This window comes from Falco naumanni, chromosome 3, assembly GCF_017639655.2.
Source record: "Falco naumanni isolate bFalNau1 chromosome 3, bFalNau1.pat, whole genome shotgun sequence".
Classification (NCBI taxonomy): Eukaryota; Metazoa; Chordata; class Aves; order Falconiformes; family Falconidae; genus Falco; species Falco naumanni.
The window spans coordinates 118,405,857-118,430,352 of record NC_054056.1 but is presented as its reverse complement, the minus strand read 5'-3'; the positions used below and the strand labels follow the sequence as shown (position 1 = coordinate 118,430,352).

The 24,496-nt window shown below is 39.3% G+C and overlaps 1 protein-coding gene across 2 annotated transcripts in view; it reads right to left on the bottom strand.

The window, feature by feature from the left end:
• Window positions 1-24,496, bottom strand: part of FAM135B (family with sequence similarity 135 member B) — a 165,310-nt gene that overhangs the window by 65,146 nt on the left and 75,668 nt on the right. For both annotated transcript variants that reach the window (XM_040588336.1, XM_040588335.1), the window contains exons 4-6: window positions 19,414-19,553; window positions 12,335-12,405; window positions 9,701-9,874 (exon numbers count right to left, since the gene is read on the bottom strand). In XM_040588336.1, the coding sequence (XP_040444270.1) occupies window positions 9,701-9,874; window positions 12,335-12,405; window positions 19,414-19,553 (385 nt within the window). The remainder of the gene's footprint in view (window positions 1-9,700; window positions 9,875-12,334; window positions 12,406-19,413; window positions 19,554-24,496) is intronic.

Below are 24,496 nucleotides of genomic sequence, written 5' to 3'. Positions count from 1 at the left end.
TCCATGTTTCCCTTTCAAAATTAACATTGTCCAGCATGCACTAGCTCAAATGATGTGCATGGACTTTGATTTCTTGGCATTCAGTCCAGCGGCTTGAGAGTTATCTTTCAGTCTGTCCTTTCTCTCCTTTCTTGCAGATCTTCTTCCAGCAAAACATCTCAACAGTACAACTTTTCCATCTATCCACATAGATAATATTCTTATTCAACTTCTCATCAGCTTGTATCTTGGTTGATGCAACATCTTTCTCTCTGACTTTAACTATATCCTCTTTCCTCTTTGAATTGTGCATGATGTCTCTTCACTATTAATATCCTTTACAGTTCACCCCAATTTTTATTACAGATTGGACATTTAGTTCCCACTTCTCACTGTCCATTGACATAAGCGTCCGGCACTATAATGACAAGACTTCAGCCCCAAACCTGCATTTCCTTTCGCTGGTGCAGTCCATTCATTTGGGATGTGTCTTCCCATACCCATGTGCAACATGAATTCACTGTTATCCAAATTCTTCCTCAAAAACCTGATAGAATTTAAGTTAATTTAGTGCTCAGCTCACTACCTCTCAGTGCTGACATGGTCACAGTACTCCCTTCTGACTGTATCTGCATGACTCCTATCTTATAGCATGAACTCAGCAAGAGTGGAACATCTTGTTTAGAGTTTACTCAGCACTGAGCCCCACAGAGTCCTGATACATAGCTAGGGCTCTTACTCTGAATTAATCTGAGCAAATGTCTACATCCCAGTTAATGATGTAGGCTGCCTTTAGATTTGCTGGAGAGGAATTGACATTTCCAGGGTATGAGTCATCTCTTTCTGAAGCGGTGATATCAAATAGGTCAGATGAATTTCACCCTCAAAGTGCTTATTTCTTATTGTGGACTATAAAGACAGGCTAGGATGACTGCCTCATAATCAACTGAAGTGAGGTGAGAGAAACACCACTGTTAGTCCCTGTGATAACATGTGCTGTACATAAAATATACCAATATTTCAAGAGAGATATTAGACTACTTGTGATGAATCCAATAAGTCAAATTACTGAGTTTAAATGGTGATAGAAGCAAATATAACTGTTTTTAAAAAACATGGAGGCAAAGGTGGAACTGAAATACGAAAGTGCAGAGAAAAAAGAAAAGCACATTCGCAGTTCGTACTCGGTGCAGAGGTAATGTCACTGCGTTTGTGCTATAGCTTCAGGCTGGGAGCACCGTTCACAGGCACCTGATGCCCATGCTGGCATCCCAAATTACATCATACCCAGGAGACCTGGTTTTCTTGGAAGAACAAAAGCTTCCAAGATGGGGAGAGCAAAAAAAAAATTTAAACCATAACGTGCCAGAATTAAAAGCCACAGGGCAGTGCTGTTCATTCTGCCAAAACTTTCCAAACTGAGGTTATTCCTCTATGCAGATATGTATCTCGTGGCCACAGCAGCTCAGATTAGCCGCAATTCATGGCTGTCTAAACCTGATCCGGTTGTTAAGGACAGATAAAGAGTCCTGGCTGCTGAACAGAAACACACAACAAAAGAAAGGATGCTTATGCTAAGGATACAAGACAAAAGAGAGGGCCAGCAATACTTGCTATCACCCAAGTAACAGGTGGGGTTCTGACTTGCAGGGAAACTGAGTGATGTATGCAACATTAGAAGAACCTCAGGCAAAATTAGGAACTGGAAAAGTTTCAGAAGGTTAATCACGAACCCCTGCCTCACCTCTAAGCCAAAACTGCCGTTTGTTCTGTATCACCTAGCATTCATTTACTGACAAAAAGTACATCCCCTAAGGGGGAGGATGGTGTAGAAAACCTTAGCATATATCTGGCCTTGTTTATGTCTGTATTAATTTATGTGATTCCAGAACTCTCTAGCTGGCTGCTTCTAAGCAGCATGAAGTCTTTCCATGTATTTCATACCTGCAACATTTAAGACAAAAATAAATAAATAAACTAAAGCAATTTCAACCAGCCAAAAGATAAACACTGCTCTCAATAATTTCAGTTGTTATTGGACGATGTTGTCTGTCCTGGTCTGCTGGAAGGTCTCAAGAAGCAGAAATAAAAAATGATTGCTGCTGTATCACAGAAAGAAGCTTAAACAAATGTTGCTTGCACATGAAAAACGCCTCATTTGAATATTAGCAAAGCTTTCAAAGTTTTTAAGGGAATGAAAAGCACTTTATAATGCCTTTTTTATTTATTTATCTTTTGCTTTTACAGCAGAAAAGGGATTTTAATCTGTTGGTTTTATGGAAATTGATGTAAAACAAAAACCTTTTTTGGGAAACCTGCCAAAATGTCATCTGTCTGTTGAGGGAATGTTTAAGTGGAAGGCTTACAAACTGCTGAGGTTCCCCTAATGCTTTCTGAAGTACAAAATACTTGAAGAGAATTTTTATTAGCAGTAACAAGTTGATTTGCTACATCGAATTTTGGAATTTGTATTTATTTTATCCAATTATTCCTGCAACCATGTTCATTTCTATGAAGTTTGACCCTTGGTTATTTATATGTCTATCTGGACTATCTGTTTAATGGCTTTGATTTAATATCAACATTTATATCCTCATCCTGTATGTTAACCTTAGCTTTTATCTGGAGTCAGGATAAAAAAGGTCAAAGAGGTAATGTGTGCATGTCTGGGAGAATGAACATGCGTGCAGAATAAATGTTTTTGGTGAAAGAAACAATAGAGGCTTTTGCTTTTTTTCTGAGCTGTTCTTTTGATGACCTTATCCGTGAGATGTCTCTATCCTTCAGAGGAGTCTTGTAGTTCTTATAGCAGCCATCTATGGATACATATTGTAGTAACTTGCCTTAAAAAGCCAATTTTTTTCCTGTTGTATAGCCTGCAAGATACCAGCAATCAAAATATCAGAACTTTCTGACTCAGAGGTTATATTCAGGCAATTATTTCCAGCAGTCATGGTTATCTTCTACGAATTTGTGTCCATGCCTTTTTGATTTCTACTTTTGACTTCCGTAACATCTCTTGGAAGGAATTGCACGCTGTAATATATGCTGTACTTTCTGTTTGTTTTGAACCTGCTGTTGGAGAATTGAATGTGGCACCTCTTAGTTCTTGTGTGGTGCAAAATATTACATAATCATGTCCTGTTTTGTAGCTTCTGTGGAGAATTCTCTAACACATAAATGAGATGACAGTTCTGTAGCATAAGAAATGGATTGGCCTTGATAAATGTTAATTCAGATGTGTTATTGAAATAATTCGGAATAAATGCTTCAGGCCAGTTTAATAAAACATATTATTCCCTTTGAGTTTAAACTGCCCCAAAACGAAATAACCCTGTTTTATTTTTCACTCACTTTTTTCAAAATAAAGATCTTTTGCTTTTCGTGGTAAGCAAAACTTAATTTCTTCACAAATTGTAGTTTTTAGCAGAATGGGGCAAAAAAAAAATTACAGATTGGGATCTCAGTCTTACTTGGGAAAAAAACTATCTACCATCATCATATGAAATAGCAAAACTATAAAACCCAAACAAACAAAACCCCACACAATCACTACACTTCTAATGACAAGAAATCATAATCTTGTGTCTGAAGCAGGAGTGGAAGTTCAGGAAATGAACTTGCATCCCATTTCAGCCAGATCCTATGGAGAAATCACTTCGTTTTCCCTCAGTCTCTTATGCATAATATATTACTGACTTCAAAAGTGAAAAATATAAGTAAGTCCCATGGAAACCACACACCTCAGAATCAAACCCTCCCATCCTCCACTAACAGCACTGTCTGCATTTCATCAGGAACTTCCTTCTAACTCCCACAGATCAGAAACATGTAATGCACAACACCAATTTCCCTGTTTTTTAACTCAAAACTTTAAATAGCTTTTGGCAAATTACTGTTGGCACATGGCCATAGGGTGTATGGATGAGCTGTTGTTTGTTTTTGAGAATCATATATGGATATTTACAGATTGTGCTCCTCTAGACATATTTCTCTCTTCCACGAGTTTCACTAAGGTTATAATGAGTGACTCTAAAATGTTGTGAGCTTCTTGGGTAAAACTGGTAAGATTTACTAAAATAAAATTTGTAATGGAAACAGATGTCTCTCCCTAGATCCTAAGGAGAGTTCAGTGGGAATTTGGCTTGAAATCTAGTGATTCTGATTGCTGGAAAATGCTGGTTCATTTAAACTTAACCTTAATTGCTATAAAACTTGAAAGCAGCTAAAGTTACGTAGTGGTATTTATCTAGTTTTGGGTGGAGATGTTTTTGCTTTTTGGTTTGGGTTTTGGGGTTTTTTTTTGAAAGTTTGACTCAGAAATAGGGAGTTTTTATGTGACTTTACAGCTGGTAGCTCAGGAGAATGTAAAAATTGAAGGTTTATTTTTGCAGATGCATAACAAACAGTAATAAATAAAAGAAAATTCAAAGGAACAAACACCCAGTGATTATGTAAGAGTTCTTAAAGGAAAAAAAAAACAACAAAACAAACAAACCAAAAACACAAACCAGTATTCTTTTAATAAACATACTATGGAAGCAATAGTTCTTCACTGCATAAATACTCCATTTTCTTTCTACAGATCATCTTATTTGCAAATATGATGGACAGGAAAAGTACATCAGAACTTTACTAGCTCAGGATTACAGGCAGTTTCATATGTAAGCTGCCCATAAGGAGGTGCCAGCTACACTTACAATTGTAGAAAAATTGACCTGCATAGTCTTCACCCAGATTGAAAGCGCACAGGGTAGTACAGTGTGAATATCATATATAGATACATCAGCTGTGATTTTGAGGAACAGGAGGATACCTGGGAATAAAATAATTTAGGTGAGAGAAAATTGCTCAAGGATGGCCAGGGCCGGCCTGATTCTGCAGTGTAGTAGAGTACAGCAGAACTAGGTCAGGGCTGAAACCTTTGAATACTCTGTGTCCCTTTGATTCTGTTCCCTCTTCCCAGCATAGAATAAGCTGAAGGCACTGAAAAATTCAGTATCTGTGTCCTGCTTCTCCACCTCTACAAATAACATTTGTATTATTTCTCAATATGAGATGCCACCAAGATTTCTTGTTTCTCATACACCGGTTTGGATATGGGCAATTAATAATTCAATGTTAACAAGCAAAATGTTGAAAGTCTACTTTGTTTTTCACATAGACATATGTATGAAAGTTGGGAAGAGAATAGAAAGTTGAAGAGAATCTAAAAAACTGAGGAAATTAAACCCCTTTCTTGTGCAAACAAGTGAAAACAGGTTTGACAGCTGCCTGTAATGAAGGATCTTGCTTATCTGCAGCAATTTCAAGCCTTGTTTCTTTTTTTTTCCCTTGGTGTTTTGGGGTGTGGGGTTTTTTCTGGTTGGTTGGTTTTTTGGTTGGTTGGTTGGGTTTTTTTTCAGATTGAATGTGTTTTCAGCTGAAGCCCAAGAGCCAAAGTAAGTCTGCAAATGCTGTGGCTATCAAGTGAGCTGGATTCTGCACAGTCTTTAGACAAAGCACAGTTTTTGGAAGACCAGTCTGTACAGATAGCAGCAGCCTTGTGCTGAAACACAGGTTTTTTATTTCCAGAAAGCTTTCAGAGGAAGAAAGTATAAAGCATCTGAGGTCTGCAGATAAACTTTCAGTAGAAAACATGCCAACTGGATCCTGTTGTCCATGCTGCTTAATAGCAAATACAACATACAGGGCATCGTTTTCAGTGTGGAAAACTGTGCGCGTGTAGCTATGTATTAGGGTACTTCTTTCAGAGATTACTTACAAATCAGTTTTTCTTATAAGAGTAGTATGTGCTAACTCCTTTCAGGAAGGAATGGTGCAGACGTCTACGGAATTAATGAAGTGGGTAACCATGTTTCTTGCTGTTGAGTTCCTAAATGAGTCTAATGTAAAAAAGGCACTGAGCTGGCAGCATGACTGAGACTAAGTAGCCCTGTACACCACAGACATGGATCTATCCCTTTGGGAAAAGCAAAAATATTTCTTAAAGTCTGAACTATGCTGGAGAAAAGCGCCTTTTCTAACAGCTGATGCTGGGCTAATAACTGCTGGTTATACTTACAGACTGGACCAGTTGCAAAGGCAGTGAGAGGGAGCTAAGGGAGAAGTCAATGACTCAGGCCAGAAACCAAACTCATCTATACCAAACAGAAAACCGGAGTCCAAAACCCCTAATTCCTCTGTGCCTTCCTCCTGCAACAGCCTGCTCACATTTTGCCTCTGGAGCTTAGGTAAAAGAACAAAACCCGCTATTTAAGCAGTTTGTGGAGGCCAGTGCCTTCAGCAAGGGAGTACTCTCAAGACTGAATATCATTCACTTTCTCTGTTTATCTTTTGACAGACCTGCTGGGATCATCTTCTGTCACCCTGGGTAAAATGAGGTCACCAGAGGCAAGCCCTCTAACTTTCCAACGAGAACTGTCATTTCTGTGATGTTAGGAGAGATATGCCAGCCAACTCCTGCTCTAGATTCTCTTCACTATTTCTCCCACATCCCCAAAGTCTCAAAATACTGCTCCACAATTTGCAGTTGCCAAAAGCGTACTGAATGCACCGAGCAGACACCAGTGCTCTGCGCAGTGGCTGTCACTGTGGGAGGGCAAAGGGCTTGGGGGCTGCGGCAGCACAGCTCAAGCCCTGGGGTTTGCAAGTAGCGGTGTGACAATGTCCTTTGGTGCCTGGTGGAAGGGTTTGGGTGTAGGGCAAGATGCAGGTGAAGGGAGCAGTGTTTCAGATTGAGACAATAGCTATTGCAACCATTACACCCCACATTCCCGTTCTACCCTATTATTGCACTCCTGCCTGGAAAACCAGAGTTTTGGACTTGGCCCCCAGCAGGCCAGCTTCCCCAGGCACTTCTGGGGTGTTTTTTAGAGACGTAAAAGAACTTTAAAGGTCAAAGTGAGAATTTTTAACCAAGCTCTGACTCAGTGCTTTGTAGGGACAATTCAAAGCCACCCATCCCCTTCCCTGCTGCTCAAAGTCCCCTCTGCAGCAGCATCTCAGAAGGATGCAGCTACCTATGGAGCCAAGAGAAAAGGTGATCCAAGCCCCAAGGTAGCACACCATGCTCCTGGTCATCCCACATCTAGACCAAATACGGTTGTTGTAGAGGTAACAGAGCTGGAGGTAAGATGACTGCAAGTCTGTCTCATCACCTCCCTATCCAGCCTCTCACCTGCTTAGTAAATGCATAAAGCCATTAACAGCTGCCATGAATTGGGACCCTATCAAAAAGCTGAGGGCTATACTTTTTAGAAAAGCTGAATCACAAAATGTCCATCCAGAGTTCTGCAAATGATCTGAGAAACATGAATTTCACTCATTCTAAGTTTGGTAAGAGCGGAGGGCTTCAAAGTATCAAACTTAATTGAATATTTATTATATAACAATTATTAACCAGGACAAACATCAATATCAAAATGTTCACTTGTCAAAAACCAGGAGGTAACGGAGGCACCCTGGCGAGGGTGCTAGTTGTGGGTGTACATGACCCTGCAGGGAAAGGCCTGAATCTGCCTTGCTCCTTTCTCTGTGGTTTTCACTGTTTAAATACAGGCGACATGGAAGAACTTTGGGGAAGAGTATCTAATTTGCCACCAGAGCTAACAAAATGTGAAAAGCTGAGTCCACAGGGCGTATGTAAGCAGATAGCTGTGCAGTGCAGGCAAAGTTGTTTTCCAGCAGAACTTCAGGACAGCAGTGAATTTCAGTTTTACATAATGTGTGATCTTTATTTTCAGGGTAGATCTAGAACAGTTGCTTTACCTTTCAGTGGATACCTATGTGTAGAAATAATATGTATATACATGTAAAGCACATACTATAATGGGACAATTCAAGGTAGCAAACTAAACCACAATGAAATACTGTGTAGATATTTTCCTCAGACAATGTAACTACCTGGTGTTTATTTTTCCTATAATGTGACCAAAAAAAAAAAAAAAAAAAAAAAAAAAAAAGACTTCCCGGTTATTCAGGTTCTATTGTGCTACAAAAATAAAGCTCTGGTTTTACAATTAAACTTTTTTTCTGTGTTCCTAGTAAACTCCAATGATAAGTGATAAGCAGGAGAGTTCTGAGCTGTGAGAAAAATAAGTTTTAGCTGGCTGGTTTTGTTTCAGAGTGCTTTGAATTTGTGCTTCTGTTGCACTGGTGTCTTCACCCTGATTTATATCTAGAGAACACATGACACAAAAACTCTTTCGGTTTTGAATATTTATCAAGAAGACAAATTCTTCATATCACACTTCAAAATTATTTTACTGGCTTAAGCAAATGAGACTCTATATTGTGTTTTTAAAATCTTCATTCTGCTGCATTGAGTAAAAATTCTGTATACTTCATATGTGCCCACAAAATCATGCTTTAAAAGCTATAATAATCTGACTATGGAACAGTTGCTTACCATGCGACTTATGCTTAATAACAGTAACAAGTCTCTGCAGCCCTATTCATTATAGGATAACAAAGCACTGAAAACAGTCATTAAGCCTGATAACTATTGTTCTTTCCCCCTTTTATAGAATAGAACAATGGACAAATTGAGTGAAATTATCTGGTTAGAAACAGTCAGTTAGAATCTAATTCACTATTTAAAAACTCAACACATAGCAGAAGAGAGATACAACAGTTACCTGTATCTCAGCAGCAGCAGAAAAGACAGATACATCAGTCTGATCTACTAATGCAACTCACATCACTGTCACAACTCAACCTTTTACAGCCTTAATTCATTCTACGGCATCATGTCAATGCCTTTATACAAATGGAGAACTGAAGGAAAGATGTATTAAGTCAAAACATGAAACCTGAGATAACAAAGAGTCTACAGGTTCATCTTTTCTTTCTGACACAGTGGTCTTTGCACAATATTTGACAAACTTCAGATTCTCCTGGTCATTTGGTAAACACCCAGGCCTTGTTGGAATAAGGGAAGCTGAAAACGCTGAACATTGCATTTTCCTTCAGGACCACAGGAGTTCCCTTCCTCTCAGACTCTTTATCTCATGCTATGACAAGATTGGACACAAAGTAAATTGCCAGAAAGACCTTTGCTTCCCCTCGCCTGCTCTAAATATTAGAAGATATTGACCTCCAGCTCTGTTTTATTTGAAGGAGTTCTGAATTATTTTCTTGTCATTACGAATCAGATAACATAAATCACACCTAGACCCCATGGCAGCTAGTATTTACTGCTGCACGGTTAAATCAGATGCTGCTGCAAAGGGAAAATTCAGCAAAGCCTTAGCCAGTACTGACTAATGCATGCCTCCATTTAGCCATGTTATGAATTATGCTAATGCACAGAGGGCACAGATGAGATTAGCCTCCAACTGTCCTAAATGCTTTACAGAACAACAGGGGGAAAAAATGTAAATGCTCTTGGCTGCATTTAGACTAAAGAGGAAAAAACGCCAAGGAGAAGAGTTTTTTCACTTTCCTCATGTTACAGATGGGAAATAGAAGGATCAAGACTAATCAAAATTTCTGAACACGTTCCCAGAGATTTTGCTAGTTTTTGATCAGGCCCCTAGCATCTTATCACGAGAAGGAGCCTGAGTCAGAGGCTGGCCCAAAACCCCAGTCTCTGAAATCCTAGCCCAGGATCAAAAATGTCGAAATTAAATTATCATCTCTGCTTCTCCCATACAGTAAGCAAATGAACTCAGAAGAGGAACCTCTTCTGCCTTTCAACAGAGATTTATGTGTCTTTTACCTGATCAGAGGCTGGTGTAATGCCACCAGTGACGCATGCACCGTGACGGATATCACTGACAGGTGGAAATAGTCAAACATGACAGGAACATGGTGGTGCAGACCTCTCTGGGGGTGGAAGTGAAGACACAGTGTACGGCTGCTGATCATGGGGATTGTTGGAACATCTCTCAGCCTGAAAGAGAAAGTTTTACAAGAGTTAGTGAAGCTTGAGTTGTCACTGCCCGTAACATGCTACAGGCAGCAGGCGGGGAGATGGCTTGAGGAGAATTTTTATCACTTCTCAGCTTCATAAGCGTTTACAGAACTGATGACTATCTTGTGTTGTACTTCTGCCCAGCATAAATATCAACATAAATATAGATATAAAAAGAAATAATAAAAAGCAAAAAAATATATAAACACACTCTGTATAGAAGAAAAATAGATGTGATGCAATTCCAGTTTTCCCTAGTGATTGTACTTGATGTCCACCTATGCATTAGTTCTGGGGACACGAAGAACTAAGTAGGAGAAGGAAATGCATTTAGCAAACTGCTCAGTTTGAGTGTTCATAGCCAGGACAGCTTGCTACTTGTGATTTTCAGCATAAGAACAATCAACTCGGGCAATCTGTGTGAGTTAGAAGTAGCCTTGTGTCAGAGAGAGCTGAAAATATTTGGAGTACCTTTCCACATACCTGATCTTCTGAAAAAAAAAATATTACAAGAGGCAAAAGAAAGAGTAGGTGAAGTAACTGCAGAGAGGCAATACAAGTTGGACTGGCTTCTCCTTTAATTAAATAAAAACTAAGACTTTCATGTAAAGTTTGATTATAGCTATTCCAGGATAACTTTCTCAGTATGCAGTCAACCACATGACATATGAGTCACCTATAAGGCAGGAGACTGAGATGTAAACCTGGAGTGTGCCTAACCACATCCTCCCAATGTAAGCCAAACTCACTTCCAAAGAACTGTTTTACAGTGTAACAGACCCTTCTGAAGCCAACTGTTCCCCAGAGCTAAGAACACCTATGATGAAACAGTTGAGTACAGAGCATGACAGTCCCAGAAGTATTTCTATGAGATTTGCACAACACCCTTTTCTAAAAATCACTGCTTTTTTTTTTTTTTTAATAGTAAATGGGATTAATCATTCAGGTGATAACAAAAATTAGATGTATGTGTTAGAGCACAATTTCATAACTTGAATATCTCAGTACTTTTTACTCTTGGCTATCACAATGTTTGTTTTTTCTTTCTTCTAGACCCATCAGCATCACAGCTGATGACTGATGGTCCAGTCCCACCTGCCTGGGAGAAAAAGTTTCCACTTTTTTTTTATCTTAAAGACAAAGGAAACGTGTTCCTGAAATTTGTTTAGGTGCCCTATGGATATGAATAAAATCACATGGGGACAGCCTTAGCATGAAACACAGCTCAGATTTCTCTGCATCCCCTCTGTCCTGGTTTCAGCTGGGACAGAGTTAGTTTTCTTCTCAGTAGCTAGTATAGTGCTGTGTTTTGGCTCTGATGTGAGAACAGTGCTGATAGGACACTGATGGTTTTAGTATAAACATTACTCAGCAACAACTAAGTCAAGAGCTTACAGTTTCTCAGGCCCTGCCAGCAGGAAGGCTGGAGGGGCACAAGATATTGGAAGGGGACACAGCCAGGACAGCTGACCTGAACCAGCCAGAGAGGTATGCCATAGCATATGGCATCATGCTCAGTATATAAACTGGGGGAAGAAGAAAAAAGGGGAGACATCTGGCATTATGGCATTTGTCTTCCCGAGTCCCCGTTGCACATGACGGAGCCCTGCTCTCCTGGGGATGGCTGAGCTCCTGCCTGCCCATGGGGAGTGGTGATGAATTCCTTGCATTGCTTTGCTTGTGTGTGTGGCTTTTGCTTTACCTATTAAATTGTCCTTATCTCAACTTTTGAGTTTTACATTCCTTTCTGATTCTCCTCCCCATCTCTCTGGGTGAGGGGGAGTGAGTGAGCGGCTGGCTGCATGGTGCCTGTTGCCGGCCGGGGTTAAACCACAACACCCTCCCACCCCCTATAAATGCTGCTGAAGTCATTGCAAGCCTTTTCTGTGATTCAGTGAGACTGAATAACATCTGGGATCACAGTTTCTACTGTGTCTCAGGAAGGGATGCTATCCCCACTTCATCAAAGATTATGGAATCAAATACAGTTGGAAGAATTCAAATTAAATGAGAAGACTCTTTCCTCCTAAAATATAGAGACAGCTTTGGTTCTTAATACAAGAAAAGTGCTTAGCATCTTCATACACCCACCTGCAGCCAGAAAATACTTCATTGTCTCCTGAGATAAATGCATTCCTGAACCACAGCCCCTGCTCACATGGAGGTCAGAGATGGTGTTCCCTTTGACTTTAACAGCAGCAGAGATAGAGCAACACTTAAACCTTTGAAAACCTTGCACTTAAAGGAGAAAAAATGTTCCTTTAAAGAGAAGTATGACAAATACTGTTCAAATACAGACAGAAAAAACAGAAAAAATTCAACACTGAGGCAAAGACTTACCAAAGCTATCCCTTTTGTCAAAGGACTCTCACTTCATCAAAGTAATTTCCCAATTGAATAAACCCCTGCATTATCAATTGAGCTTAAATCAGCACTTACTGTTGCTCGCTATCTGTAAAGTGCAGGTCCAACTTGAGCTGAAAATCTGCCTCACTTAATGCATCTTCCACCTACAAAACCAGAAAGGTAGGGTTACCTTTATAAGCTGGCACCTGCAGCATTAAAGGCAAAAGTGGATGGGTTTGTCTGATAAAAGCAAAGGCAAAAATATGCAGTAACAGCAGCACCACACCACAGTAGGAGAAAGGAGCAAATGTGACAACAAGTGGAGGTAATTGCTGAAGGAGTCAGAGGTAACCAGAGCAGTTAGAGGTGTTATCTGCTCCTGGGTGTCCTGTCATGTCAAAAAAATCAGTCCAGACAAGAGTAACCAGAGTGTGTAGAGCACTATATTTGTTAGATGCTTGCTCTTTGCACACTGAGAGTCAGTGGAGTATTGCTGAAGCTGCGCTCCCTCATTGAATGAGTATTCTTTGGGATTATCTTGTCAGCCAAACGAGAACAAAGACTAGGTTTTCTTCGTCGAGAAACAGCCATGAATTACTCTGGTTACCCACCTGTAACTAACACAAGGTTCAGAGTTTACAGCCTAGAACAATCAGAAATGGCTCAATTCTAACAATTTCTGATCTCTCGTCATTAGTCTTTTAGGTTTTTTCTCAGCAAACGGAGGTTTTCTAGCCTCCCAGTCACTCCTTTCATCCCTTGGCAGATTCATGGAGGAAGTTCACAATTGATTTTCATCTAGATCATTTTATTTGCAAAATTCAAAGGCTTTCAATGCTTTTAAAGCTTCAATTAATGAAAGTTTAGTTGTTCACTTTGTTGAAGGGTGCTGAGCACATTTAAACATGATAGGATTCAGCTCACCAAAACAACTGAAGATATCATGTGTGATCATAAGCCAACTGACCCACTAGTACCTTCACCTATTAGGTCCCACCAGCAAGATTACTCTTGTGTTATTGTCAATAAAATACATTAATTTGATTTTCTGAAACAGTACAAGAAAGGAGTTGTCAGTTCATTACCTTCACCTGGAAAGGACTACATTGGATAACACACCCCAGCTGGGCACAGTTAAAACAACTATGGGAACAAATAAATCAGAATGGAAGTATTAAGCTGCCCAGCACTTTCTTGTTCACTTCTTTGAAATGTCTTTACTTCCCCAGCAAAGTAGGTTTAGCAAAATTTAAAAAAGCTTTTATTTCTATCAACCTAAATGGAAATACGAACAAAAATTTACTCATTTTTTTTTACCAAAAGTCTTTTTCTGTGAGTGTAAGCATCCTTTATTGTATTTCAGAGCACAACAGGAGATGTGCAAGAATGCAGATGGAAAAGTGGGGTTGTTCACTGGGGGTAGAGTATTATAAACATAACTTCTTTGTACCCAACGTTTGCCACAAGAAAGGTCAGGTGAGACATTTATGATCTGTCTTTTTTTCAGTGGAAAGCAATAAGCAGAGGCATACAGTGAGCTGACCCATCCTGAGGTACGCATTGGAAAAGGACAACTGATTTCTGTTCATGCCCGTCTCTTTCCATTGACAGTATATAGAGCCTAGAGAAATATCTTGGTCTAGATACACTGGAATTTTAGATGGCTTAAGTTAGGGAAGATGAATTCTACTTTCCTGAGCTGATTAGCACCTTCTTAAGAATAGATTATACTAAAAATGCAGTGAAGGCAATGTCAGAGTTATCTAGCTGGCTCTGGCAGATAGGATTCATAAAATACACAACATAAGCCATGTTCTACTAGGTTTTCCAAAAGTGAAGCTCCATCTACAGTGTACCTTTTTCTGTTGAAGCAAGAAAATTGAGAGTCAAGGACTGATCGTATTTTGGCTACATTATCAAAGGTGTAAAATTTAAACCCTTCTGAAATCGTATGATATTTCTTCTAGCATGACCACAAGCACAGAGATGTGAGGAGAAAATCCAAGCTTCTGTTTATCAAAAACGTGCCTTCTCTTTTGTGTTTGTCTCAAAACACCTGGAAGTATGTATTTCAGAAAAAAAAAAACCAAAAACCTTATTTTTAATGAGTTGTTGTCACTAAAAATCACAGTTGCTGGCAGCTGCAAAGGAAATAATCATTATTGAAGCTACAGTCTGAATTTAAACTAGGAATTCAACTCAAATATAATGCCCCAGACAAAGCAAACCTCATCCTCCAGCAGAGGGGATGAAATTCTGGGTCTGTGCCTAACACTTCTGAGCACCTGCAACTGTCACTGAAATCTGAATCTGTGTTTAAAACAAGTTCAATAGCTAGTGACACTAACTCAAAACACCTTGAGGCAATTAGCAGATGTCTGAGAGACTCAGAGGCATTGAGGCATTCATCACTGCATGGGGCCATACAATAATGTGCAAGTATAGGATATTTTTAATCCCAAAACTGTATTGAAATCAGACTGTTCAGAGTAGTGCAAAACCCCATATAAAATCAAACCACATTTCTCTTTACAAGTTTACATGTTTTCCTTTGTATATTAGAGGTGTAAATTTTAAGACAAGTGAAAATTGGACAGTTGTACAAAAATCACTAGACTCTTCATGAGAAAAATACCATGAAAAGGCTTATGCACAGGTTGAGACACAATAGAATTATGCACAGTAATTACATGACTCAAGTTACTATACAGCTTTGATTCCTTCTGGACTTTCCTGTAGTTTACTTTTGTTCACTTACTAGAAGCACAGCTGGCCAAGATCCTTTACACGGGAAAAAAAAAAAATGAAATGGCCTTTCCATAGCTCATACAGAAGTGGCACTTCGCAATTTCTATCATCTCTCAGTCTCCTGTGTAACATAATGTTGTCCTTAAATGAAATATTGGTTGCTTATTTTAGTACTGGTGGGATGATTATGGTGTTTTCTAGTTATTATTTACAGACTGTATAATTTTCCAAAAGTTTGATAGACTATCAGATTTTTATTTATTTTTTTTCTCCTGATGAAAAGTTTTAAATTTTCACATCAACCTACTTAAGAAACTAGCCTGAAAATTTTCTCTGGAATATAATTAGTGTTTGACTGGCTAAGCCAAGCAGTGTCTTCCCAGGTACTCTGTGAAGGGTTTTCCAGTGGTTTTTTACAAAGTTCTTTGACTCCTCAGCTGTGTTAATGATTAAAATCACAGCTTGTGAAAGAGAAAATAAATCTATGTTTGTGGAAATACCTTCATAATAAAAAGGGAATATTATTCTGTTCTGTAGTATTACATACACCCAAATAAAAGTAAGGGAAATTCTGAACGTCTGACCTCTGGGAAATACTGTTGCATTTCACATGCTGGTCTTGTCTCCAGCCAAAAATAAGATAAGTGAAGACAGTTCTGAACACAAATTTTGAAAGCTTTCTTTGAAATAGTACATGCATTTCATACTTTTTTGCCCCCATAATATCAAAAAAAGCTGAAATTAATTTTGTCATTTCTCATTTGATTAATTCTTCATTGTTTAATCAGTTTAATATTACTCTGAATTTCCTTGTAACATCATCTTGTGTCTTGTGGAAAGTAAGTCTGCAAATGCAATTGCTGGGGTGTGCCCACATTTGCTGTAGTAGCTTGTGCAAAAAGACCCCATATTCATCTGTGAGCAGATACAATTTTCCAGAAGGTGCTGTCCGGAGTTCAGGCTGTTTTCTAACCTCTGCCTCTCTCGCCAAAGTACTGCACTGAGAGGGAAATTAATTTTATCAAGCACTGTTTTGAATCTGTACAACAGAAAGTATTTGTATATGAAAAGTAGAAGTATTTTATACAATAAAAAATATATACAAAGTACTCCATTCTCTGCTGAACTGACCTGGAATCAAGTGCATAATTTCCGTTTTTAATTCTGATTTTTTCAGGTTTACATTTACATCTTTGGTTTAGATTTTAAGAGCCGTGATAATACGGTGATAAACTGAAGTTTCCAGCATTCATGTGATGTACTTCCATAATAACTTAACCATTTAGCCAGAATGGCTGACTGAATGACCTGGATATTCCATCTCACTTAAATTTCTCTGGAAAGTACAAAGTCTTATACTGTGATATCCCAGCTTGCCTCACTCTGTCCTCTCCCTGCTACTAAATTGTCCCTGAATGGAGCCAGCAAGCGAGAAGATGGACAAGTTTCCTGTTTTATTGCTTGATGAAAGAGGCAGTGTTCCTTCTTTAGTAAGAATGAAAGCAAAAGCTTATGAAAATAAATCAGACTTCTTTGTAACACTAAAGGCTACCTCAGCCCTGCAATATTGTTTCCTAGGAAGTCAAAGAATCCTGCATTCTGGGATAATATAGAAAAAGGCATCTAATAAACCAGAGAGTTCTAACACATCATTTATATGGTGAAAGGTACGCTCAGTGCTGCTTCTAGGTGGATAACTGAGGCATCTTCCATTTAATGCCAGACAAAAAAGATGTATTTCCATATTTAAGCTTATATATGGTTATGCAAGAGAAGTGGGAACAAAGAATACAAAAACCAATAGCAAATAATCTTATCTGGACATACGCATTACGTTTTGGTTTTGGGGGATTTTTATGTACTGCGCCTATCTCAGCAGCCTATCTCATTAATAAAACTACCCTAAGCACCGTGGGGAGAAAGCATACTTCTACCTTGTTACATTTGATAATTCCAGCTCTGACAGCAGAAACTCCATAGACCACATGAACTCAATATTTCCACTACCCAGTCTAACTTCCTTAACTATTTATCGTAACTTCCATTTACAGTAAAGCAACAAACAGATCCTTCACCCCCAACTAAATAAAGTCACCACAGCACACAATCAGCACAAAAAGGACCCACATCTGCTGTATGTTAAATAAGTTAAGAGGTTATGAACAGAGATAGTATTGAAAACGCTACAAATCTCTAGCTGTTTTGCTAATGCCACATTGTAAGGATCGCATCCAACATAAGAGATTCTGTGACAGATGCAACATCTCTCTGAAATATAGTTGTGGATACAAAAGGTTTCTTCTGAGCATGGTGCCCAGTGGAGTGGCACCCTTTGGTCTGTCCCATATTTGTATCAAATATACCAAGTTGTGGAGGACAAGACATCAAAGCAGAAAAAAGAGGCCTGGCAGCATTAAGCAGAAGTGAATTGTGTTAACCCAGTCAACATGCAAAAAAAATTTACAGACCTTTATTTTTTGCCTTTGATTCTTTAGTGTTTCCAGCAGCTCATCTCGGACCAAGAGACCCACTTATCCTCTTATTCTACACCCAAAGCAACTTCCTCATACAGAGATAATGGAGTTTTTTCTGTGCAAAACCATTCTGTAAATATAGAAATGGGTAGCTGTCCTTTTCCCAAGGGACCTTCTACGAAAAGACAAGTGTGATGCACACAGCACATCAGGAGTCAGAATGAGTTTTAGCTGTGAGGAATGTTGTGGGATTCTTTATTTTTATTTTTTTTTCATTTTGTGAGGTGCACAACTTTCCTGAATATTAATGTAAAACTCATCAGAAATCATCCCTGCTGAACACAGCAGAAACTGCTATAATTTGAGGGGAGGGACTTTTAATCAGTGATGTTCCACTGAGGAAGGATAAAGCCAGCATTCAATTAAGCATGTTGGAACATTTTCCTAGAAAATATTGATAAACTTGCATATAGTCATTTTTCATATAAGCACAAAACAAAAATTCTAGGGAAGAATAAATTGATGACATTATGCTAAAAAACCCCAACAATCACAAACCAAAGCAAAACACCAAGGAAGAAGTGGGAGGGAAATGGAAGCATGTGAAATAAGCTTGAATTAGGTTCTCCAGCTGTTTTAATTTAGATCTATATATAACCCATGTATATACGGGTTGAAATAGAACAAAACATAAATTTTAAATCTCTTCGTGCTCAAACAGAAAGTTATACAAAGGACAGGTGAGCACCTCTGGTGCCAACTTCAACATGGAGCATTTGATTCACACCGGCTGCATAACTTACAGGACCTGTTTTTGATGGCAAGCTGACTTTGCAAAAACAGCCAATGTCATGTGTCTCTCATTATCACTGAGAGCAAGTACCAATGCCATCCATATATTTTGTATCAGTCCTTGTGCTGGCAAAGCAAAGTGATGACACACTGGGCCAGACTTGAGTGCTCTTCTACTATGACACTTTCTCCCTTTTTCTGTTTGTACAACAGTACTCTCTGTACTCTTAAGACTGATTCTTTCTTGTAGCTTCTGGGAACAAGAGTTCTCACTGGAAGACATTTAGTTTCACATCAGTAAGAAGCCGCCAAAGGTGACCTACAAGATGTATGGTTCACTTCCCATGTGTGGGTGCTCACATTGGCTGAAGGAGTGGATGCCGAGTGGGGAGAAGTATCTCAGTATGAACCCATTCTAGCTGAGACACGATGGAAAGCAAAGGGATTGTACGTGGGCTATAGGGAACGTAAGCTCTAGCAATTCTGCCATTGCAATCAGGAGCACTAAGGAGAAGGGTGAGGAGACCTGAGTGGTGGAAAGGGACTGGGTAGCTCGGCTGTAGTATTGTCATTGCTGCAGCAAAAACCAGTCACAAGGAGAGAGGAGGAGGAGAAGATGGCAGCAATGGATGGCAGGAATAGAAGCTGGTCCTAGCAAGATGCAGAAGATTCCCAGTTTTCTCAGGTGAGGTTGATCTACACAAATATGTAGAATGAGTAATCTAGTGCACAAATGACAAATTATGGTTGTCACACTTGAGTTTCTGATATACTGATTTACCAGTATATGTCAACATCTCATTCCACTGAAAAGCCAAGGTGTAGACTACTCTTCATAACTGGCACAATGCAGAGGGTCTATCTGACTTAATGCAGATGTTTGTAGTGTTGGCGTTTACAAACAAACAAATCACCCCAGGCGCCCTGGTCAGCATAACTAATCATGGGTACTGGACAGTCGATCTTCTTCTAATGCAGATGCTGGTATTTGGTCAGATAAATCATGCTTTTACCTCCATCAGCTCCACTGATAAGACCTGTGCCAGCACAGGGACCCCATGACTTCTCAAATGGAGATATCTGTGCAACGGACACCTAAAGTTAGGTAAAAGGAATCTCAGCCCTCCTGGCTTTTGTGTGCATCACAAGACAACTCACCCTTTCGCCATCCAGAAGCAGGTGCACTCTGAAGTTCATTGATTCATTAAGAATGATCTCTTCGTTTCTGTACAAAATCTGAAATATCCTGCTGTAAACGTTGTTTTCATGAACGTAGGCTGAGCAAAGGCTGGAATCACCTGCACAAAACACAGACAGACTCCTGGTGTGATTGTTGCAGGGAGATTATTATTTCTCCTACATTTTCCCTTCAGGATTATCTAGGCCAGTTGTATTAGTACTTGTAATTAAACACTTGCTTTCTCAATAATCAATGGCAATGGAGCAGATTGTTACTGTTGGGTGCAGATTCCTGAACATGGTATTTAAAGAAAATAAATGTTAAACTGTAGGCAGGCTGGATTTCAAAACAAGAATAGCTAACCCTGTGACAGCATTTGGCCTATTATCTTTCTTTCTATTGAAAGCTAAACATCAAATGTCTTCTAGGGAGGTTTGCTACCCAGCACCATGAGAACTGTGGTTCACCGTTTACCTGTGCCATATCATCTTTTATCTGCAATGGTCATCTTTCAGAAGAGGGAGTTTTCTTGTCACCTCTGGTGCTCCCTGAATTTACTACGTGGGAGGGGGGACAATAGCCAATAACAGATCTCAAATGTAGAGCCTGGAATTGCAGAGGCATCTTAAGTTAAAATACAGAAAAAGGGAAAAGTAGCCATCTTTTTAAGATGTCAAAAGTCCTGTGTAATCCTTCAGGCCCTTGATTCATGTGAGAGCTGCCAATTTGGCTGATACACTTGGGATTAATCTGAGTAATTCAAGAACCAAAACCCTAAGCTTCTCCACATTGAATTCAGACAGTCAATAGCTTCATCTGTGCCCTGATGTGTCACATCATCACAAATGAACTTAAATTCAGGTGGGATTTGTCCTTCTTTAGTTTTAGGTGCCTCCAGTGTATGTATTTTGTTTTGGTTACAATGGAGCCTATGGAATTTAAGACATCATTCATCTGACCAAAAAAAAAAAAAAAAAAAAAAAAAAAAAGTGCATGCTTTAGATTGAGGCAATTTTTTCCTTGAAGTTCCCTTACTAACTCTTCTTTCACTAGCAGGAAAACAGTGTGACTTGCTTAGCTGTACAAACCCACATTGGAAGCAACAATATTTACTACATTGTTCCAGAGGAGCCTGCAATGACTGTGACTATTTAATGAACAACTGGGCACCGCAGTTAGGCACTTGAAAGCTTTGTCTTGGCTGTTAAACAGAATCCCCTGTTAATTCTAGTTCCATAGCCTCTTAACAACAACTACTTGCAAAATTTACTCAGAGCTAGTTTGGTCCCTTTCCAGCATTCAGGGCAGTAGGAATCTGAGCTTTTGTCTGTTAGCAAGTGGAATGTTGGAACTCTCCTGGCAAGGGGTACTTAAAAAAGGCCTACCACTCTCAGTCCTTCAAAGAGAGATAAATCTGTGATCATCATCAGGAAGACAGAAGGCTCATGCTACTTATAAAAAATAGTTTTTCAGAAAGTTCTTCTGGGAATTTTGGCCTTTGCAGAATTGTTTTGAGTTTGTGAGCTGTGGTAAGATAAAAGTCCAGGTCCAAAAGTCTTAAAGACTACTGGTTTGTCAAGAGTTTCAAATCAGGACAGGTCCATTCTGCTGTGCTAAAGCTACCACTTTTCAGTGCAAGAATCATACATAATTTGCAATCAGAAGTCTGTGAGTCAAGACTGACAGAGGACTAAAGTTTTCCCAAGATAAAGTTTGGTTAGGGTGAAAAAAATAAAAGAAGATAAAAGTCTTAAACAAACAAAAAAAATGAAACAAGAACAACAAAAAACCCCAACAACCAATCAAACAAACAAAAAAACCCAAAAAATCCCCAAACAACTAAAGGCTCTGGTAGACAAGTGAATGGATTTTTGTCATTATAATGATTACTTTTTGTGGTGCCAGTCTGCTGGAACTGGAATAGTGCAGACAAAGAAGTAACTTCTCAAAAAATAAAATCCAAAACCCAAAATAAAAATCAAAATCTTATGGGGCAGGGGGAAGAGCTGATTAAATACCGATAAGACTTGAGCTAATTAATTAACAGGACCATAGTTTAGTCATGCAGATTACATTCAAATCATTTTCCTAATACTGACTTTTACCAAGCACACCTAGGAACAGCCTATGTGTTCACCCTGCTATTGTCTTCCCATCACATATTCTGCACAATAGTCATGCATATGTCCACGCAGCCTAGATAAATACAGATTTATTTCCTTGTGCTACACCAGTTAGACTAGAATGTTTCAGCCTGATTAGCTCTTCAAAAGCACGCAGTCATATTTATTTTAATTTAAACCTCATCATATTAGAGACACTGCAAAAATCATATTAGAGGTATAATGCATTCTTATTCCTAGCTGGCAGACAAAAGAAGTTTTATGTTATTTGATTTGGATATTGATATACTGGTACTCTTCTAGAATGGAAAGTTTAATGTCATTTTCTTTTCAAACACACTCCTGTGCAGGCCACTCCTCATGTGTAATTGCTTTAGGAGCTAGATTTGCAAGGTGGCATAAAAAGTCATTTCTCTTGTTGGAAAGGTCAAAATCAAAGACATGCTACAATGCTTAGGGTTGTCTCAAATCAGTGTGAGTGAATATGATACTACAGGGCCAAAACCTGCTCAGTTTCAAGCAGAAAGAACTACCTTTGCAGAGATCTGGCAGAGAACTACAGTAGATCAGTGACTGATGTCTCCAAAACACAACCTATCCCTTTCTATTTCGATGGCCACAACCTACTTCTCTCTTAAAGTATAACATAAGGCAGGAGTTTTCTCAGAGGAGCACTTGGCAGCATGAAGATGTCTCAGTAATGCTGACAGCAATGCAGGCATTCTGCTCTTAAAGCAAAGGGGAATGACAACATCTCCACAGATACTGCCCTTTGGGCAGTAGCACTCACTGATAAGTTCTGTGCTTTAAGACAGGACCACACTGTATGACTGTACTCAAGCTTCTTGCAGTAACAAGAAGTGGTATGTGCACCAAAGGTACTCTTCCTTAGTTTATTCTGTGAAAACACCATCATCCTGGTAACTTTAGCAAACTTCCCTTTGTTCCTGGGATAGTCAGGTTGGCATTTCCCACAGCTGACGCTGTTCAGAGAAGGTTGCTGGCAGGAGACATAGCAGATGTACCCCCATGTTCACACAAGGACCTGTGTCCTTTGGCACAAAGAACAGGATGGTGTGAAAAAGAAGCTTGAAACTATTGGCTTTCCCAAATCTCTTTCTAGCCTAACCTCTGTTACGCAAACAGCTCCGAGCTATGCCTGCACTGCTCAGCAGTCACCTGCAGTCCAAGGAAGACAGACATAGTGGCTGGAAACTGCTGGAAACTCTCACTCCCTGGTGAGAGCTGGAGCTAAGACTCTATTGACCCGAATTTAGCTCTTTATTCCACAGTTTCAAAGGCTTGAGCTTCGGTGAACTCAACAAGGTAATTTTGTGGTAATGAGCTTTTGCTCGGTAAATTTCCGTGTTAGGAGATTTATCTGTGACTTTTGCACTGTTCCTTAAGCTAGAAGGAATCCTATTTTCCTGTCTCTTTTTCCTAAATGGCTATTTCATTTACTGCTTATCTTCTTTGGGTTGAATAGGTCTTCAAATTAGCTGGAAAGTGAAAGAGCTCTCAGGACTGTAAGAACCATTGCAAGCATGAACAGGGCAGTTGGGCTTCACAACCATTCATTTAAGAGAATGAGGAAAGCTTGTTGACGCATCTCTCTCTTTCATTTCTTTCCACAGGAATATACTGCCATCCCACCACTACCCCTAGCAGTCCCTTTTGCAGATCATTGAGTAATTAAAAAAAAAAAAAAAAAAAAAAAGGCTCTTTGCAGTTCTGCATGCTTTCACGCACGTAGCATAGGCTACCTGTACAGATCGATCAGAATATCATGTCCTGCTTTCCCACTGTCTCCATATCCAATTTACCAAGTTGCCCTAGATACAGCCCAGTCTGCTTAATCTTCCTATTTGGATTTTCTACAGATGGAGATTTCTAAATGTTATTTCAGCATATCATACAGAAATCATTCATCTCTTTAAAAGAATCAGAGAGACATTTTGCTATTTAGATCCTGGAGGGCCCTGAGAACATCTGTCCAGATAATCTTACAAGGAACAAACTAACGGAGAGGTGACCTGTAAAAAAAATTGTTACTTACCTTCAGCCTAGTTTAGTGAGAATAGAAACTATATTGTTCTGACAACCACTGCCAGTAGAAAGGCACTGGTGGTGGTGGTGGTGGTGGTGGTGGTGCAGGGAGCGCAGAGGATGTCAATGGCAGATATGCAAAAGCCCCTAAAGAATGCAACGGAACCGAACCGAACAGGCGAACAGGTTTGCATGATGCCTGAGAGCATACAATGATGGGATAGGAAAGTAGAAAGAAGGAAGCAATGGATAAGAAAATCTGGTTTAACATCTTCAAGAAAAAGCACTAGAACCTGCAGGACACCACCAGAAACCATACAGAGATGTGACATCTGGTCAAACTCACTTACCCATAGCTTTGATGTCGGTACGTACAATTTGATAAAGTTGATATTGAAATAAAATTTGGTTGACTTATGTGCTACCATATTTCTGTTTTGAAGGAGTGTGATGTTCCAGAATAGCTTGCCCTATATTTAAAGTGTCCAATGGTACATCAACTGAAGTATTGCCTTGCAAGACTGGCAGCATCTCTCAGCTGGTGCAAAGCTATGACAGGGACATAAGTTCTCCTAATATTCAAATGTTCTCATTTGTTTTAGCAGCACCCTCACACCACTACTGTTCATGTGAGCAAAAAAGGACATTTCTAGGGAAAAATAATCAAAAATGTTGATGATATTCTGCAAGTCAGAACTGTTTCCCCGACCTTGCTTAGATCCTAATACACATACCAGATTGATTAGCACTCCTTCTTTCAAAATCCACGAGCTAATTATCCCAATTGCCCTCACCAGATATCCCAGTTTCTTAATTTCTCAACTATGAGCTTTTATAGCACCCTTCCTCTGCTTTCACCATGCCTAAACTATCTCCTATTTTCCCTTTAAAA